Genomic DNA, 21,089 nt, shown 5'->3' with positions numbered 1-21,089 from the left:
ACAGTAATTAGTAATGTCCTTATGTTGGCAGCACCCTTGAATTTCATAATGGCTTTGAACTTTCAAGAAGGTAAACACTGCTCCATATATTCATATGATTAAAAATAAGGCTTCTCTGGAAAAAAAATGAGTAAAATATGGCAGGCCCAGAAAGATAAAGGGCACTTTTTTTTGTTTTCATCTCATGTGGATTTTAGATGCAAAATATAAACATGTGAAAACATACATAGGACCAGATGCATATATACACATTAAAGTGTATGATATGCACAATGGTGTAATTTCTTTAAACAATTAACAGTTTAACAAAAGGAATACCAGGAAGCTGAAACATGTCTTGTGTGAGAGGAGTGAAAGAATGTGGAGGAATGGTAGCCACATACAGTCCTAATACTCTAGATATATAACTGAAAACACAACTAGCAACCTTGGGTAGACAGGGATGCACAGATGGGAGGAGACAAGGTGACTCTCCCCAAGGTATCTTGTATATTAACATGGACATATTAAATTGAAATTCCTTTTACAACTATTTGGAGATTATAATAAAAAAAAAAGAAGTAATGTATGGCTGTTCAAAGTCACACAACAAATGACAGACCTGAGATTCACATTCTCATTTGCTTTTTTATTCAAATTTCATTAACTGTGTTATAGCTGTCAGTTAATTTTAATGATGAATTAAGTTCTCAGAAACACTAAAACTAAAACACATTAAAAATAAGATTTCTTTAAAAAAACAACAAAATATAAGAGCAAAACAACATTAAAACACAAAGAAACGATCCATTGGGCATAACATCTTTTTCTGGAAAAGATAATTTTCAAATGTTAGCAATTACACTTACTGTCACATCACTTGCAATTTATATTTTAATTCTTTGCACAATGTATTAAAGCTGTGTATCAGGACTTTGTGAGGAAAGCCATCCCACAAACTGGCCTTGAAGTGAAGTCTTGAGAATAGCAAAGGGGTCAAGAAGAACTTCCCAATGAAGGAAGAGGTTAGGACATTTGCTAAGGATTAGTTTCATATCAATAAAATATATACCCAGTTTCAAAAATATAAAACATTCTTTTGGGTAAAGAAGATCGTATGTTTCTAACTCTGATTACTGAAGTTTAACCTCACTGTGTACATACCAATCTTTTGGAATTGGAGTCTTCAGCTTTTCTAAAAGTATCAGAAATGGTTTATCAACATTTCATTGGTCAGTTTGCAGTAATTCATTGAATTACTAATGTTTTTCAGCTAGTTCTTCCATCTGCTATACTGAGGTATCTTTGGGGAAATTCCTGATTAATACATACGTTTGATATTTGGATTTCCAACCCATAACTATTGCTCACTAAGAGAACCTTGATTGTAATCTGAAGCGTTTACATCTGTGATATAAATACATCTGGATGAAAGCCTCAGGAGACTTCGAGACTATTCGCATTCTTGCTATTGTCAGACAATGTTAGTCAAGCAAAATTTTCAGTGATTCTGTGGAATTTGATGAAACAGGGACTTGCTTCAATTTACACCTTAAGTCACAGAGGCTTTGGGTGCTTTGGATGTAGCTCAGGGGTAGAATACTTGCTTAGCATGAATGAGGAACTGAATTTTATTCCCTGTACTGCACAAAGACCAACAGACCCTCACTCTTCAAATACACACAAATGAAGTAATTTAAAGGATAGGACCCACAGCACTGTATTCAAATTTAAATGCACTGTCATTTTTGGTTTGGTTTGTTTTTCTAAGCGAAAGTCTTCATATGAAGCCCAGGCTAGCTTTGCACTTCTTATCCTCTTGCTGCAGCCTCTGGAGTGTTAGTATATATGCTTTTTGTTTTGTTTGCTGGTGCTGGGGCTTGAACTCAAGGCCTAAAGCTTCTTCTACAAGGCCACTTAGGGCCTGTTTTATTTTATTGGAGAAGACAGTCTAGCAGACTTTCCTGCCTAGCCTAGCTTTGAACTACGATCCTCAGAGCTCAGCCTCCTGAGTAGCTAGGATGACTAGGATGAGCCACCAACATCTAGCTATGTAAAAATGACTCATATCAAGTAAAATTCTTTTTACATCTGTAGAAAATATTGTATTTGTTCAATAACTATTTTCTGAAGACTTTTCATGTTTTAGCATACTGCTAAGCCCTGTTCTGCAGGATATGGTGGTGAACATACTTAAAGATACAAGATATTGACCAAAGAATCACTTCAATATAGAATTGTAGTAATTGAAGCAAATTGCTTGGTAATATAAAAGCACATGATGATATAGGGGAAGATTACTCTAGCTATATTAAATAGAAACAATATGAAAGAGCTTGAGTGAAGGTAGGAGACAAATGGCAAGCAGGCTACTGATACTTCAAAAGCAAGAAAGGTATTAGCTTGGATCATCATGGCGGTAAATGGGTCCTGGAGAGCACCTTAACTTCCAAGAACCAGGAAATTACTATGTAAAACTCTTGAGTATGGTTTTGAGTCCATCACAGAAACAGTCTCTGTTGGTCTTGCTCAAGATTCTTCAAGTACTCTCCTTGTTAGGTATTTCAGGCATAGCCTCAATGAATAATTGTTACCAGCACATACAAAGTCCCTTCACAGGGCACTATATATGTTATTTTCTTGCTCACCTGTTATTACAAAGACCGGTCATTATACCTACTAAGCACAACCTCGTTAAATTACGTAAAAAGTATTTTTTCAAAATTTTAAAATAAACTCAAGGGGATTTGAGAACTATATAAAACATGACAGAATGCTTCATAGGCCATGTAATACAATAAAACAGGCAACAATGACATGCATGTGGTGCAATCATGAACTCAATTCTATGAAGACTCACAGGGGGATAAACCATGAGCAGATGAACTGTATTAGGAAAAGAAGAAGTAACACTCTTCTCTCTTGGCAGATGACATGATCCTGTATTTAAAGAACCCTATAGTGTCGGGTGCTGGTGGCTCATGCCAGGAATCCTAGCTACTCAGGAGGCTGAGATTTGAGGATCGCAGTTCAAAGCCAGCCTGAGCAGGAAAGTCTGTGAGACTCTTAGCTCCAATAAACCACCAAAAAACCGGAAATGGCACTGTGGCTCAAGCAGTAGAGTGCTCACCTTGAGCTAAAGAGCGCAGGGACAGCGCCCAAGTCCAAAGTTCAAGCCCCATGACTGACCAAAAAAAAAAAAAAAAAAGAAAAAGAACCCTATAGATTCCTCCCCCACTTGACCTGATGTGAAACTTTGGTAAAATCTCAGCATATAAAATTAACCCACAAAAACTTAGCAGCTTTTCTGTATAGGAATGCAACTCCATTTTTAATAGCCTCAAAAAAGGGAAGGCCCTCTTAAACAAAGATGGGAAGGCCCTCCAATATAAAAACTGTAAAAACGTGAAAAAAAAGAAATTAACCATGTTCCTGGATTGGAAGGATTAACATCATGAAAATGTCAATACTGCCCAAAGCTATCTAAAAATTCAATGTAATATCCACCAAAATCCCAACAACATTTTTCAATGATATAGAGAAAGCAATCCAAAAATTCATATGGAATAATAAAAGATCCCAAATGGCAAAAACAATCCTTAGCAGGAAGAACAGTGCTGGAGAAATATCAATACCAAACTTGACAGTCTATTACAAAGCTGTATTATGTAATAAAAACAGCTTGGTACTGGCACAAGAAGAGCCCCGAGGACCAATGGAATAGAAGACCTGAAAATGAACCCAGAGACGTATATTTGATATGGGAGCCGAAAACACGCTATGGAAGAATGACACCCTTTCAACAAACAGTGCTGGCAGACCTGGCTGTACACATAGAAAAAAATAATCCTGCACCAGAACCAATTCCCAATAGATGAAAGACCTCAATGTCGGGTCAGATACCATGAAACTATTATAGGAGGGTTTAGTAGAAACAATGGGGCTCCTGGGCATCAGTCAAAAGTTCCTATGCCAAGATCTAGAATCACAACAAATCAAAAGAACGTCTGGGTAAATAAGACTGCATCAAACTGAAGAGTTTCAGAACTGTCTAAAGTCTTTATACAATTTAGACTTTCTCTATTGGATATGTGAGTTGTAAAAAGAATTGCTGAAAATGTAAAATAGTGGGGAAAACTTAAAAAATAAAACCAAAGAAAATCAAAGTCTAAAAAAGGGGATTTAAATGGCTGGGAGCTGGTGGCTCATGCCTGTAATCCTGGCTACTCAGGAGTCTGAGATGTGAGGATCGCAGTTCAAAGCCAGCCTGGGCGGGGAAAGTCGAGACTCTTATCCTATAATTAACCACCAGAAAAATGGAAAGTGATGCTGTGGCTCAAACTGGTAGAGCACTAGCATTGAGCTGAAGAACTCAGGGACAGTGCCGAGACCTTGAGTTCAAGCCTCATGACCGACAAAAAATAAAATGAAAAGGGAACTTAAATGTAAAGGAAAATATTCTAGGGATACATATGGACAAATACATAGATGACAAGTTAATGAGAGAGCTAACCAACTTTCACAATCATTAACTATATTTTGAAGCTATGAATTATGATAAGTTGCTCTCTGCCCATACCCCATCTTTTTTAAAAAAAACTGTTTGGTTCTTTTGCTTATCACTAAGGGCATTGTGCTTGCTAACCAGGCACTTTGCTCTCTGAGCTACATCTCCAGACTTTTTGGTTCTGGTTATTTTTGAGATAAAGATTTTGCTTTCTGTCTAGGCTGCCTAGGCTGTCTTTACTTTTATGTTTACCTCTAACTGGAATGACAGGTGTATACCACCATGCACAAATTTTCTGTTGAGGTATCATGGGGGTTGGCTTTTTTGTTTTTGTGGATTTTTCTTTTTAATATATTTTGCCTGGGTTGGCCTCAAACCACAACCTTTCTGATCTTCATCTTGTGTGCAGCTATGGTTACAGGTATGAGCCACTGGTTCCCAGCCTCTTTCTTGCATTTCCTAACAGGGTCTCACTTACATTTTAGGCTGGATGAGAACTTTCAATCCTCTTGCCTTTTTGTCCTAAGTATGGAGATTATAGGTGTGAACCACCACATACAACAATTTTTTTCCTATTTTTTATGCTAAGGGTATCTCCTTAAATAAAAAAAAAATTACATTTACTTTCTATGTGGCACTATTCTTCAAGGTTCTTCTATAATTCATTCCCTATCAAAACTTTCCATTTTCTATGCTACACTTCTACCTTAGTTTAGGAATATAGCCATCCTGGCCTATGTACTCACACAAACCACAGATGTGACAAACAAGACTAATAGCATTGGTTTAGGTTTTCTTTTTCTACCATGCACATTAGTTTTGGAAAAATCAGAAATCAGGACAATTAAGCTTTAATTTATTAAAGGTTTCTGGAATTTCAATATCAGAATATATAATGCATCCTATTTGTAAACTGAAGTTTTCATCCTCATTCTTTATGTGGCTAATCCATTCATCTGAATTTCCCATCAAAGGTACTGGGCAAATGAATAAAACAAACTTTACTGACATATCTGGACATTCACTTTTAGATGTTTGACTGCATCTAATTCTAAATCTATCAGAAACTGGGGATTCAACTAAAATCTACTTTCTTCTGTAATGTCCACTAAATCTTCTAGTAAGCATTTACTTCCCTTTTTCTAGCCATTAATACACTAAAGGGGACAAGATTTAGTTTTGAACCTAACAAGGAACATAAATTATACATCTTGATTAAAACTTAAAAAACCAAAGTGCCATCCATTAAGCAAAGGTGAAGCTTTCTGTTAGCTTTAGTAGCAAATACAGAAATTCTGTCTTCTTTGACAGTCATATCTCTGATCATCTGATACCAACAAGTGTCCTATTCCAAAGGTTGCTGAGTTGGGCTAAATTCTTTTTCTTCTCTAAAAATGACTTTTTTTTTTCCAGTCAAGGGGCTTGAACTCAGGGCCTGAGCTCTTTCACTCAAGGCTACAGTGCTCTACTACTTTGAGGCACAACCCCACTTCTGTTTTTTTGGTGATTAATTGGAATAAAGAGTCTTGTGGACTTTCCTGCCTGGACTAGCTTTGAACTATGATCCTCAGATTTCAGCCTCTGAATAGCTAGGATTATACACATGAGAAACCAGCACCCAGATACAATGGTGTTTTTGAAAGGCAAGTGTTTTGCTAATGCACAAAACTACACAACTAAATAATGAAACAACTGTCCTGCAACGATGGAAAATGTACTAATTCCTTCCCCAGAAGCAAGACTTCTTATCTTTCTAATAGCATTTTCTATGGAACTGAGGATTTTTAGGATTTCATTAATCAGGATCTAATCTTTCAGATTTGTGATACTGGAGATTGGATATTTACAGCTTTAGGGTTTAGGGATTTTAGTCTTTTAGAATTTCAGTAGTTGAGTTATGATGTTCTGGAATGTGCCAGGTACAGTACAATTAAACCAATAACCTAGTACTAATAATTATTTTGTTGCTCAAATGCTCCAGCTTTGGCCATTTGGAACTGCTTTGACACATAGCATTGGTTCATTTATTTACTTAGCGAATCCAATATTCCTTATCTTACATTTTTATTGAATTTTGAGTGCTTTATGAGAAAGTGCAGAGATCTTAAGAAAATTTTACACCACAATGGATGTGACTCTTCTGTCTGGCTGCTAGCTGCTGTATTTGTTTTCTATTTCCACCATAACAAATGACTAAAAACTTAGCAATTTAACCAAATTACATACCTTGTAGCTTTATAGGTCAAACGTATTACTTAAGACGTCCAGGTTAAAATCAAGGGTCAGCAAGGCCACATTCCTCTCTGGAGGAATCGCCCTCCTCTGCCTTTCCTGGTCAATCCCTTCTGTCTGTGGGCTTCTCTCTACCTTCAACACCAGCAGTACTGGATTCTTCACAGAAGCAGCTATGTATTCTCTGACACTTGAACCTTCCTTGTTCACGTTGAAGGGTTCCTTGTGATTAAGAACCCATCAGATATTCTAGGACAATTTGCCTGATTCAAGTCCTTAAACACCTTTGCCAGGTCCTATTGGTGAAACTCTGTATGGAGAATGACTGGTTGGAGGTGATCTGGAAATGATCTTTCACACAGTGTGGTAAAGATGCTCATGCTCACTACTCCAGTCATTTTTGCTGACAACCAACAAAGCACCCAGAAATAACAGGTAAGTAAAATAAGACACAATTAATTGTTTGAGTACAATATACCACTCATCCTCTACCCTAAGCTGTTCAAGAATATTCTCTCACTTAAAGCTTACACTAACCCTATGAGACAGGTGCTGTTGCATTTCCCATGTTGTACATGGAAAAGCAGATGGTGAGTGAAATATCAAACACAGCAGCTAAGTAGGGAGGTTAGACTTGTCTGATTTTACTCTATCATGTCTGACATACATGTGGGACTAAGCAGTCTACCCTAATTTCTAGAAGATGAGCTATATGTAAGCACTAGGCACACATATTTTAGGAAACTAACAGAATACCAAAAGTAAAATTACAACAGAGTTACTTGAAAATATGGAGGTAAAAACTCAAAAGTAACAATATATTTGTAATTATTAAGAAACCCTAGGATAGAATATTTACCAATTGTGTAGTAACTTATTAGTGTATGAAATATTTCTATACTACTTAATGTAAGTATTCTACCGATATTCTAAATTCAATATGCTCCAAATAAAAATCTTGTTCCTCGTTTTAATTAATTCCATCACAACTTACCCATAGATTAAAGCTAGAGTCCTCAACCTACCCTGCTCCATCTCTGGACTGTATTGTAACCATGTTTTTATTAAAGAACCTTTAAATGTATTTACTGCTACATGCTCACTGTAGTAAGTTCAGTCAAAAGTACTGAACTTAAGAGTACAAATACTGAGTCATAAATTATAGCTGTTTTAAGACTCCTGATTTACATTTTAAATTACCTTCCAAAAGATTCAACCATTTATGATAACAAAAAGAAAAACACAATCCATATCATGTCTGAATTACTTCAGTTTCTACAACTGTCAATCCAAGACAAAATGAGGTTTGGATATATTTTAAATAATTCAAGCACTTATACTAATATGCTATCATAAATCATTCTTTCACAATAAACTTTAAGCTCTGTCCTTGAGTCTGTACATTCAATGTATCTTAGGACTCTAAACAATCTAAGTTAAATAAGTTGGCAATAACTCTCTATTTCACAACTTTAAATTTCAGATTCTTTATCTGTTGATATTTTTTATCAACCACAGTTGTCCAAGGAGAGGGAGCATATTACAACTTAAGGTTAGGAACAAGGTCTGTAACAACACGTGCTGTACAGAGACAGCGTGACAGTCTTTCCTTTAATTGAGGAAAGTCCCTTCATCTCGGTGCTCTTTCCTCATCTGTATAATGGCAGAGTAACAGGATCTGTCTTTGTAAGAGACTATGAATAACGTGTGGCATTACACACTACCACAGCACTTACTGACCTACCACCATGAACATTGCACCTGGAATTGTATTAGATCATAATTTTACATGTGACAATGTTATTGTCACTATTTTACAGATGAGAAACAGCTCACAAAAGCTAAATAACCTGGTAAAACTCATACAGGAAAGGGGATGAGATTCAAGTCCAAGCCGCTTGGATTTACAGCCATTATTTTAAGTCATGCCATTATATATAATTTAGAATTTCTGATGCTTGAAATTAACAGTATATTTTTATATATGATATACTATAGTACTATATGAGTATATTTATATATTTAAAACATTTTCTTTCATTAAAAAAAGACTATGTATGCACGACTTGTTAAGAAAATTCTTTTTATCAGTCATTCATCAAAGCATTTTAAGTACACATGAAATACAGAGAAAGAAAACATGAGAGATTTCTATGTAGACTTTAATTTAAAATTCTACGATGAAGATTTTAAAGTAGGGTTTGATAAAGAATACATCCTCTCTGTTTAGAAACTTTATTATATAGCCCACATTTTGGTAACAAACCTCTTTCCTAATATGCTTAATCTGCAAAGCATCTGTCCCTGCTTTGAGTGGCTGATCATAATTGCCACTGTTGTCTTTTCAATGCTATTAAGCAGATGGTAGTGCCAAGTCCAAATGATGTAGTACATCTCCCCGGTGGACTTTGTTTTCACATACTACCATTACTCTACAGGTCCTCAGCGATAAATCTCATGTATTCCCAAGAACGTTAAGGAAAGAACTGACAGCGGCAATTAATTTATTACCAGTAGCCTGCCTTTGTCCACTTCTGAGTTTCCCAACACTGGTGGAGATGAAGCACAATTCCAGGTGGGAGGATAAGAGATGTGGCATTCTCTACATTGATAGGAACTTTTCTTCTACTATATGCCTCAAGCTCAGCCAAGTAGAAGAACATGGGCAGGGACCTCAAGAGTCTGGGTTTACAGCCTGAGTGGTCTCAGCTGAGATTTTGGTTCCACTCATCCTCTCTGAGTGTCAGTTTCCTCATTGGTAAAATGAAGGACTGACAGCTAGACTGAGGTTAATGGGAAATAAATGAAATAATACACATGTAACACAGTAACTAATACGGTCAATGACACTAGTAAGGGCTCTAGGAATACTTGATTCATCAACATTTATTGACAAGCCATGAAAAAGATTTTTTACCAGTCTAATTCCTTAGAATTAAGGAATTCCTGATAAAGATACAAAGTTTCTTAGATTCTTTTCAATACAATCAAGTTATCAAGTTCAGTACAGCAAAGTAACTTAGGAAATCCAATGAGGTTCCCAGATTCATTAGTCCAACTTAAGAAGCACTGCTCTACAGCTGAGACATTACTAGAATGTAGTGTTGCCAACCTCCATCACTTCTTGACCCCTAAAGGATCTCTGACTTTGTATGCACACCCACTCTATTAGAAACCTAATACTATGCTCTACCCGGACTTTAACTGAATTGAGTGAAAGCAATGCTATTTATGAAATCATTAAAAAATCCGAATAGCCAAGCGCCAGTGGCTCACGCCTGTAATCCTAGCTACTCAGGAGGCTAAGATCTGGTATCACGGTTCAAAGCCAGCTGGGGCAGTAGTCCGTGAGACTCTTATCTCCAATAAACCACTAGAAAACTGGAAGTGGTGTTGTGGCTCAAGTGGTAGAGCATTCGCCTTGAGCTGAAGAGCATCTAAGCCCAGAGTTCAAGTCCCACGACTGACAAAAAAAAAAAAATCTGGACACATGTCATCTAACTCATATTGTTAAATAACAGTGACACACAGGCTATTCTTTCAAAAACTAGTACAATGGAAAAATATACTTGAAATCAACTGTGTTACTAAATGTAAAACTTGAGAAATCTAACTTTAACTTTTCTCTGGGTGTGTTCCTCAAGAATAAGAGAAAAATGATATAATCATCTTTTAATGTTAACATTAAGATCAGAGGGAATATATAATTCTTCATGTGACTAATACAGTATAATAATATGGCCAACATTATCACAGATAGCAAACACATACACATAAACACTCTGGCCTTGAGCTGTTCAATCTGAGTAGTCAGTTACAGACATTTTCCCCTTGGCCTGTACTTTCTCCAGAGCCTATCTGCAGATTTCTTTATAAAATCCAGGTTTAACAAAGAATTTTGCTGAGTCAGTTTAGCAACAATCTTCAGACTTTTGATCTATGATTAGACTCTTGATCTGAGATCACCAGCAGGTAGTGCCTGGCCACTTGTCTGCCTTCAACAATAATTTTATCAATGTTACAGTTTGCATCTTAGTCATCTTCCTTCTCTCCCCATCTTTCTCCCCCTCCTCCTCTTTCTCAGTTTTGCTTTCTTCCCTTCTTCCCTTCCTCCCTCTCTCTCTCCTTTCCTCCTCTCCCTCCCTCCTTCCTTCCTTCCTCTGATGTCCCAAGAGATGGGGCCAAGTGGCCATGCAAAAAAAAACCCTGAGATCATAAACTAAGTTTCACTTTGGGTGCTAATCTCAGGTATTTTGACACAGAACACTGACTAACATAGTCAGTTTAACCAGGATACTCTGTTTCCAAAGTTTCCTCTTAGTAATCTGTAAACACAGATTCACAATCTGCTCCCCTCACCTATGCTGTATTCACAAATCCATCTGTCCCAGTGCAAAATCCTACCAACGTGGAACACATCTACTACATGGTTTGAATTCTGAATAATGTCTTCCTTGCTGATCTTTGGTAAGAATCATTGATTTTTTTAAAAAAATAATGCCTAGCTTCCTTTCTGCATCACTGAGCTTTCTCTTCCTTTTATAGGGTTTTGAGAATAAAGGTATTTTTAGTATAAACAAATTTGGGTTGGTATCTTTGTTTTTTGTTTTTTTTTGCCAATGTCTACCAGTACTGTATGACAAGTATTATTTTTTTTTATAAATTGGTATTCAAACCTGTAATACTAGCTTCAAAAGACTGAGAACTGGAGGACTGTGGCTTGAAGCCAGCCTAGGCTGAAAACGCTGAGACCATCTCCAATTAACAGAAAAATGCTATACTGGAAATAGATTCAATTGGTAGAATGCTGGCTATACCCAAGAAAGGCCCTGAGTTCAAGTTCTGGTTAAAGCACCCACCAAAAAAAATGTTTACTGACAGTTTAGGGTTAATAACACTCAATTTGTGCTAAGAGGCTCCTTCAGTAGCTGTGCAACAGGAAGCCAATGAAAATAAATGAGCAGATTTGGAGAAAGTACATCTGATGGACAGGGAATGCTGAGCATGTGTGAGGCCCCAAGTTGAATCCCTAGCACTGGAAAACAGCAACAATAACAATAATAAAAGCACATTGAACAAAAATAAAAAATTAATATAGTAAGTTTAAACTTTAGACCAAATCATGACACACTGCTTTTGAAAGTCCTAAATAGCTTATCCCATTATTTCCCAGGAGACAATGTCACTTATGTTTAAATGGTTATATTTTAAGCAGCAGATCATCCTTTCCAAAGTCACAAATTCTGAATTATATACCAGCTTTATGAAGAAGAGAGCCCATTGTGCTACAGATCTGAAAGAAATTACTGTGAACTAGAGAACAGGTATATGGGGACATGTACTAACACTGGAAAAACACAGCAAGAATATCCTCAGCTTCTGACAGCTTTCATTATTCTACCTATTTGGACAAAGAGACTAATGTTTTCTATCTCACAAAACAAGTAATGATCTTAAATAATTTAACTAGATAATGATTTGTAAGTGAGGAAAAAACTTGGGCTCAAGTAGTTTTCAACTATGTATTCTCAGGAAACTTGTGGAACGGCTAGCTCTTTAGCTTCTTCCATGGAAAAAACGACCTTGCAGGGTTATGGAGAAACTGAAGATAAAGAACACAGGCTGCTAGGTCCTAGATTTAGTGGATTCTCAACACTAATAGCTATTATTAATTCCCTTTTCAGGAATTTAAACTAGTTTCCTTCAAATTACAGGAGTTTGGGATAATGAAATGAAAAATATACTTGAAAGTATTATGTAAACCAGAATTATATATTTCTATAGAATTAAACTCCAGAGGCTAAATGTTTGTACTATACATCTATGTACATATTCTCAGGAGACTAGCACTTTCTTTTTAGTTTATGATCACTACAGGAGGTAAGTAGTTCTTTGGAGAACTTAAAATTGTTCAAAAATACACACTAAAAGTTGTGATTGATCAAAGTATAGATAAGATACAAAATACAAACTAATTAATTCCATTTAGTTTGGAATAAAATAGATACATTTATAATAGTCTTCCAGGAGTCAAAACTATGACATCTCAAGTCATGTCAGGGTAGGGCCTCAGGGCTAAGGCCGTTTATCATATGCTCTTCTTTACTCATTAAAGGGGTTCAGAAGCTGTTTAATCAATAAATATTGGTAAACCACGGTATATTAAGAGTAACTTCAATATTACAGAGAACAGTTTCTATTCCTCTTCACAGTACTTGTGTTGACAACTTCTTGCTCATTATATGTGGGTGATTTGATAAAACTGCTTTGTTTTATTTGACAATATCAGGTTATGGAGGTCATTATAAAAATCAATATACGAATGAATCTGTACTATATTAAATTTTTCTTCACTCTGTAGGAACTGTCATTTCTAATTCTAATACAAGGTATTTCAAAGCTGGAACAAAAATTTTCTGATTTATAAACCTTCTAAGAGAAATTTATTTCTGTTAACAAATAAATTGACTTGGAAATTTAAAAGGCATTGCTGAAAGAACCCCTTGCACAGAATAGAAAATACCCAATGAGCAGCCACACCATCCTGCCATCTTGTTCTACTGTATTTCACGTAGACTGCCACTGATAACATTCCTACACCCCAGTACGCAGCAGACACTGATACTGACTGTGCATTTTGGGAAAGGTTCTTTCAAGGCACTCCTGCTCTTCTGATCTCACTACACAACGTTTAGTAAGGGTCCTTCCACACTGTCTAGTACATCATTTTTGTAGCAATCCTTGTATGAACTGAGAAGTACCTCAGAACTGTGGAACAAAGTTATAAAAAGGGTGTATTCTGTGTCTCCAAGGTGCTGGCTGCTTTATATGAGTCATTTCCCTTAGTCATCTAGCAGAGAAGAGAGCAGAAAATCATGGGAGAACAAGATGCTTTCCTGTCTCTGTCAATCTTACATCAATCTTCCAAAGTAAAAGCCAAGTCATATGCTTCATTAACTCTGGCTTCGAAAGGTAGTAGTGAGTAAATTGTAGTGAGTAAATTGCCAGGGTCTCAACAAAGGTCTGTCATACTTTGAACCACTATTGCAAAGGATTCCAAATTGCTGGAAATATACCTGCTTTAGAAAAGGTATTTTTATTTTGTATCAGAAAGTAAAGTATTTTTGAATCTGAAACTAAACTGTTCTTATGTTTAATATGTGTACTGTAAGATTGCTCTTTATTTCAAAGTTCAAAGCATTAAAGCAGACACTGCAAAAATACGAAAATGAGTTGGTAAACTCCAACCCCCACTTCTGTATCTGGTGAGTTGTCTGCCTCTGGGCACAGAGACAGACTCAGCCAGGATCACTTACCAACCCTGCCCAAGAGAAAGAAAATGAAAGCCACTTCTAATTCAAATCTTTCTTCTAGCCATGACTTTTAATAAAGAAGGAAAAAATCAGGCACAGAGGTATGGCTCAAATGGTACAGTACCAGCTGTAAATAAAAACACTGGTCAAGGGACCCTGAGTTCAAGCATCAATACTAGTACATGTGCCAATAGCTCCTACAATATAGACTGCAGTGTCAACCTCTGGTCACTGATCCTACCTATAGCAGAATGCCAAACACCATTTCCAAAACAACCTTGTTCTCTAAAAAGAGATCAAGAACTCCTGTGCTAATACTCAACTATTACTGCAATGTAAATATTCTTTCAAATTGTAAACTGACAATACTAACATATAAAACTAATTTACAGGACCAGAAATGCCTGAAATCCACACATTCTAGACAACAGATATCAAGTGTTACATTGTATTACAGGTTATTATCTGCTGTTTGGACACTCAAGACCGTCTGAGAGCAGTGTCAGGCAATGTGCTGAAAGAATCATATGCAAAATTGGGCAAAGTTTTTAATTTCACTAGTCTCAGCCTTCGTCTTCAATATGCAGTCTAAGTGAAATTCTGTGTTTAATTTTAAAATCCTAAGGCTCATAAGGCAAAACTTCAGTTTTGGATTGAAGTATAATAAAGTTTGGAAAACATCTTAAAAGTATTTCTTTAATTACAGTATGTGTTGGTCAAACTTTTCTTCATTTTAACAAGATCCATGACAAGAAAACTTAAGAAAGGAAAAATTTATTTTGGCTCAGTTTCAGAGGGTTCACTCCATGGCTGCTTGGCCCCAATGCCTGGGTATAGCATCTTCCTTTTAGAAGTGATTGGTTGAAGAACTTCTTCACCTCATGGTGAACAGGAAACAGAGACAGGAAAAACCCAAAGGCAAGACTGCAGGACTCATTCCCAGTAACGTATTTCTTCTAGCCAAGCCTCCTCTTTAAGTTTTTATCACATCTCAAAATAGTGCCACCAGCTAGGGACTAACCTTTCAAAAGCTGAGCATTTGGAGGAACATTTATCATCCCTTTCATAACTTTGTACATGGGAAATACAAATATAAATTTGTTTTAGCAACTGAAATAAAAACTATGGAAAAAGAGTGGTAAAAGACAGCAGAACACAGAAAAAAAATATATCTTGGAGCCAATATGGCTTTGTACCACTTTTTAACCCAGTAAGAATTTTAACTTTTTGTCAGCATCAGAGATCATGACTGTGTTTGGAAACAGGGACTATAAAGAGATGATTTAAGTTGAAATGAGGACCCTCAGAGTGGATTTTAATTCATTCTGACCGTTCATATTCAAAACAAAAAAAGAGTAGACACAAGAAGACACTGTGTGTGTGTGTGTGTGGGTGTGTGCGTGCACACATGCACGTGTAGAAGAAATAGCCTGTAAGACTATTGTGTCTGCAAGCCAAAGAGAGAAGACCTCAAAGGAAATACAACCTATCCATATTTTGTTTTGGGGCCTCTTTACTCCAGAATATCTCCTTCCCCACACCTTCCACCCACTCACACAAAATCTTTTGTGTAAGTCACCTATATTATAGTATTTTGTTGCAGCAACTTAGGAAACTAATACAATGGACAAATCCGTTCCTTCACCTAACTCTAGAACAGAACTTCTTAATTTCAATTCACCGCATAGCAGCACTGTCAGATCTGGGAGGGTTGCACAGAAAAGAATGTGTTCTTATAGTCAGACAACGCTAGATTCAAAGTTCAGTTTCACTCCTTTGTTCTTTAGTTTGTGATCTTAACTAAGTTACCTTGTTTTTCTTTAAAAGGTGTTTATTTTATGTGCCATGAGTACCTAACACGCAGTGGCTTCCTCACTGCCTGTGTATGTAGTCCTCATATAATTCCCTGTACTCCTCCAGGTAAGACAGATTGTAGCTCTGAAAAGATCATGTCAGAGAAGGTGGATCGACTGATCACGTAACCTGCTTCCTTCAGGGAATCTTTTCTGACATTTAGAGAGCTTCTCATTTACAATGTACCGGCTTTTTAATCAGTCTTTACCCCTGGGCGCACGATCTGCCAATCTAGCCTGGACTCTGTCAGACAATTTCTCTAAATTCAAGTCTAAGCACATGACTTGCACATGACTCTTCAATGGTCTCAGCTTCTGGAGTAGGAGCGCGAGGCCTCCTCCCAGTCCATTTCTCTCTTGTTACTCCTCAGTGTCACATATATTAACCCTACAAACTTACAAGTGCTTCTCATACAAAAGTTTTGGTCTCATGCCTCTGTGTCTGTCTTGTGAATTTCCCTTCTCTATATATCCTTTGTGGACTGTTAAATGTCCTCCACTTTTTAAGGGATATGGCACTAAATTTCCAAACCAGAAATTAGCACTGTCTTATAATGGAAACAGACTATTCATAATGATTACCATATTACATTGCATTTAATAAATAAATGTATTTATTTTCTTCAACAAGTGAGTTTTCAAAGGATAGGCATAATTTCTGAACAATTGTTGCATTCGATCATTAAGCACAACATTTATCACAAAACCAACATTCAGTAAATACTGAGTGAGTGAATGGTGAAAGGTATGAGTGCTTATAATTAATCATTTTCACATATTATCACAGCTTCAGGTGAAAAGACCATGGTTTACTAAAGTCTGCATTCACATTTAACATTACTCATTTACTTCCCTGAGCTATATAGTTCATTATACATATTAATTCTTGTTATTGTCATTTGAATTAGATGAGACAAGTATATAATGAGTTAAAGTCCATATGTGATTTAGAATAGGCTCTAAACAAATAAGGGCTCCTTCTCATTCTCCATCAGTTCACTGGGACATGGCTCCTCTGGAGAGATAATTTAACAGATGAAGTACCTTAAATTTGGTTCTTCGTGTCAAATATATAAAAAAACAACAAAAAACAAGACCAAACGTCAGAAGATTATGTGGATTATAATCCTGTAGTACACATGTACTTCAATAAAAAGTGGTATTTCAGTTTTCTCATCTGTTAACAATAGTTAGTGATATTACTGCACAGGAATGGATAGGTACCTGTCAACACTAACTGGAATGACATTCAAGAAGCACCAGGATAGTATCTGGAACACAGCAGGTATTCAGATCCTCACAATAACATGCAACTACAAGTTGAAAGCCCTACACATGGAACCTGGAATAGAAATGGAGATAGGACTAATAGAAGGGTTAGTCCAGAGTCTAGAAAGGAGCTACGGAATGTGCAGTTGCACTCAGACCACCCGAGTTAGGACTCATTAGGACTCATCAGCAGGTCATCACAAATACACGTTGGAATCTCTTTCATTCAAATTCCTCTCCTATAGCACAGACTCTACTGTATAGGCAATGTTTGGGTTGACAGCTTGCCTGACTTAGGTAGTAGGTCCTACAAAACTTAGGAAACAGTGTCAGAAATATAACACACTCAGGAAATGCAGTGAGGATGGAACACTTTGCTGGGGAATTCAGACTGCAAGCAAAAACATTTCTAGGGTATGGTGGTAGCAGTCTGTAATTCCTGCATCCAGGAGCCTGAAGCAGAAGGGATTCAAGTTTGAGGGCAGCTTGTGCTGTAGTATGAAACTATATCTTTAAAATTTTTAAAGAAGAAAATTACCAGAAATATTTGTGGATAATTATGTTTTTAAACAAATTCAGAGAAGGGTCTAATTTTTTCATAAAGAACAAATCTTTGAGTTAGAAGATTATAATTCAGAATTTTATCTACCCTTTCACTGTGTGATTTTTTGGAAATTACTTAATTTTCTATACTTCATCTATTCAATGGAAACAGCTCCACACTCCAGAAAGTTGCTGAGATAGCTAAATGATTAGCTATGTGAAAACTCTTAGACATCATTCCTGATATGCATCATTGGGTTCAACAAATATTAGAAATGTTTATATCCCCACACATCAAAGCATACAAGCAGGATGCACAAGACTTCCACTGATAAAAAACAATTTGTCAGCCAATGACATATAGGGAAAAATTTGTCATGAGCAAAATGCAATTACTTAATACCATTATCTACCCTAGCATCAGATTTAAAAAATAAGAGAAGCTGTATGTTCAAAGCTTGAATTGCACCGTGTTGATTTAATTAATGCCTCATTAAAATAACCATAGCCTATATTTTATACTTTATAATCACTGTAAAACCAATATTTTGATTTATGCATATCTATCTTTGTCATCCAAAGCATAAACAAAAGCTTTCTAGGAATGTAGGAAAATATTCTGATCAGAATAACACTGACTCATCTATCAATGACCATCAAAAAATATTATCAGGAAAGAAAACTAGAGAGCTCTTTTTTTGGGGGGGAAAGGGCCTCTGACAATATATATTCCTAGGTAACCTCTTTTCAAAATGACCAGTCTCACTCCTTACTCACAAGGAGGAATCTGAAGTTGTTAGAAATGGGCATCACTACTAAGAAATAGAAATGTCCTATAAATAGGAAACTCAGTTTTTGGCATTTTCTCCTCTAAGAATTGATAAGGCAAGCATTCTCACATTTCTCAGTTCCCATATGACAGAGGACTGAATAGTTAAATCTTCTGAGATCAAATTTTTGGAATAAGCTTGAAAACTTCAATGATACAATAAATCTGGATGGGGTAGTATCTACTAGCTGGCAGAAGAGATTGTGCTCCTCTAAACAGAAGAAAGCACTGACTGGTGTCACACCTCCCAGAGCACATCCATGCAGGGTTGGGGTTGGGCACAGAATGCAAGAGTCCATGTGGGTGTGGCAGTGAAGAACCACTCACCTTTGGACTGGGGTGCTGTAGCTGTTATCATAGGAATCGTAACTCTGGTCATCATAAGCAGTGCCATATCCATCGTCATAGTCCTACAATATAACAGAAGCATGACATTCAGAGAACTTTCAGGGAAGAAAGCATTGTTCTTCTGTAGTGTATTTCACTGAAACAGAAAACATTAATTATATGTCCAAGTAGAGTGGAAAGAAAGTACAGAGTGGCTTCAGCTCAAATGGTAGTATAGAAACCTCCAAGCCAGACGCCTAGATACTCAGGAGGCTGAGATCTGAGGATTGCCCGGACAGGAAAGTCTGTGAGACTCTTATCTCTGATTAACCACCAAAAAGCTGGAAGTGGAGCTGTTTTTCAAGTGGTAGAGCTCTAGCCTTGAGCTGAAGAGCTCAGGGACAGCACCCAGGACTGACTGACAATAAACAACAAACAAAAACCACCACCACAACAACAAAAAAGAACTTCCAAATGTTCCCTCTACCAAAGCAAAAAGATACTGAAACAAATTGTCAGGTTCACCATTTCAGGATCCTGGAAATTAACCAGAGCTTGGACTCTTTATTTTAAAAAACAAAATGAAAAGCAAGGTGAAATACCAGTAAAAACCGTGAGTTGCTTTATGATATTTTGTCTTATACATTCACATTTCCTCCACCCAACTCTCAACAGGCCTTAAAAGCCACAGAGCCCAGACAGTGAGTGGCTATGTGGAGAAGTCAGAACAGAACCAAAGCTTTTTCGAAGCCTTGTTCTCAGAGAACTATCTTTATCTGTGCTTATCCAACTTAACGCTCATTTTGTACAAAAACCTGACTCCAATCAGGAGTAGTAAAGCAGAGGAGACAACAGGGGTAACACACTAATAAATATAGACCATACAGAATTAGGTTAGAATAGAAACTAAATAACAAAAACAAACATCTTGGAAAAATCTGACTTCTAGAATTGGTAAATAACATTATGTCTGATTTAAAAAAAAAGATAAACTGACACAGAAAATTATAGTCATTCTACATTATAGCAGTTGATAAAATCTTCCTCTGAGGAAGCTGAGAAATTAAACTTATTATAAAAAGAATTTAAATCAGCTCCCCTAAATATAGCCAAGGAACTAAAGATTGCCATTTATAAACAACTAAAGGAAAGTGTGAGTCCAATGCCTCACCGAGTAGAAAATAGTAGCATAAAGAAAATACAAAAGTGAACCAAATTCTTAACTTGCAAAGATATGTTCAGCAGCAGATATGATTAGACAGGAATAATCAGTTAGCTTAAAGACAGATGAATTGACCTTATTTGGTTTAATAATGGAAATGGATAATGGAAACCAAGCTGAACATCAGAGACCTGTGGGACACCATCAAAAGAGTGAACATAGGCACAGTGAGATACCCACAAGAGAGATAAAAGGTGCAGAAAAAGTATTTAGAGAACACTGGCAAATAATTCCATAATTTGATGAAAAATATCACATTTGTAAAAAGCTCAATAAGTTCTCAACAGTTACAAAAAGAAAAACCTGAAAACTACAGCTAAATATGTCATTGTTAAACTACTGAAAAAAAAAACAAAGAATCTTAGCAGTAGCAAGAGAGAAGCAACTCAATATATACCTGATGTCCTTAATATCTGTTTTTTAGAAGTTAAGGATGACAGAAGACAGTAGGAAGGCATGTCCTGAGTAAAAAGACCGTCAACTAATAACTTCGTATTCAGACTGTGAATAGAGTTCAGTGGTAAAGCTGAAGGGATAAGAAGCCCTGGTTTCAAAATCCTACACCCAACAAAACTATTCTTCAAGATACGCTTTACAAGAAAAATCAAAGAGAGTCCTTTGGGAGAAATGACATGTCACTAGACAGTAACTTGAATCCACACAAGAAAATAAAGACTGGTAGTAGACATAAATATATGAGTAAATATAAAATACAATATAAATATATTTTTGGTATGAGTCTTTTTTTCTATTTGATTCAAAAGAATACTGCATGAAGACATTAATTATACTACACTGATACTCTTATTATTATATAGGTATGGCAGTACCAAAGCAAAAGTCAGGAAGAAACGGAGGTATTAAGTATTGCAAAGACTTGTTGAAATGATTTATAATTCCAAAGACATGCATGGAAAAGAACTGGAAAACAAATAATGCAGAAAAACAAGTGAATTCAAGTGGCTTAGAAAACACACACACACACACACACACACACACACACACACACACACAC

General features: G+C 36.4%; 1 protein-coding gene across 1 annotated transcript in view; it reads right to left on the bottom strand.

The window, feature by feature from the left end:
• The window catches only part of Khdrbs3 (KH domain containing, RNA binding, signal transduction associated 3), a 118,754-nt gene that overhangs the window by 19,325 nt on the left and 78,340 nt on the right, over positions 1 to 21,089 (bottom strand). Inside the window, exon 7 of the mRNA XM_013025132.1 lies at positions 18,853 to 18,935. Within this exon, the coding sequence (XP_012880586.1) occupies positions 18,853 to 18,935 (83 nt within the window). The remainder of the gene's footprint in view (positions 1 to 18,852; positions 18,936 to 21,089) is intronic.

This window comes from Dipodomys ordii, unplaced genomic scaffold, assembly GCF_000151885.1.
Source record: "Dipodomys ordii isolate 6190 unplaced genomic scaffold, Dord_2.0 Scaffold82, whole genome shotgun sequence".
NCBI classification, from domain to species: Eukaryota; Metazoa; Chordata; class Mammalia; order Rodentia; family Heteromyidae; genus Dipodomys; species Dipodomys ordii.
This window is presented reverse-complemented; position numbering and strand designations above follow the sequence as displayed.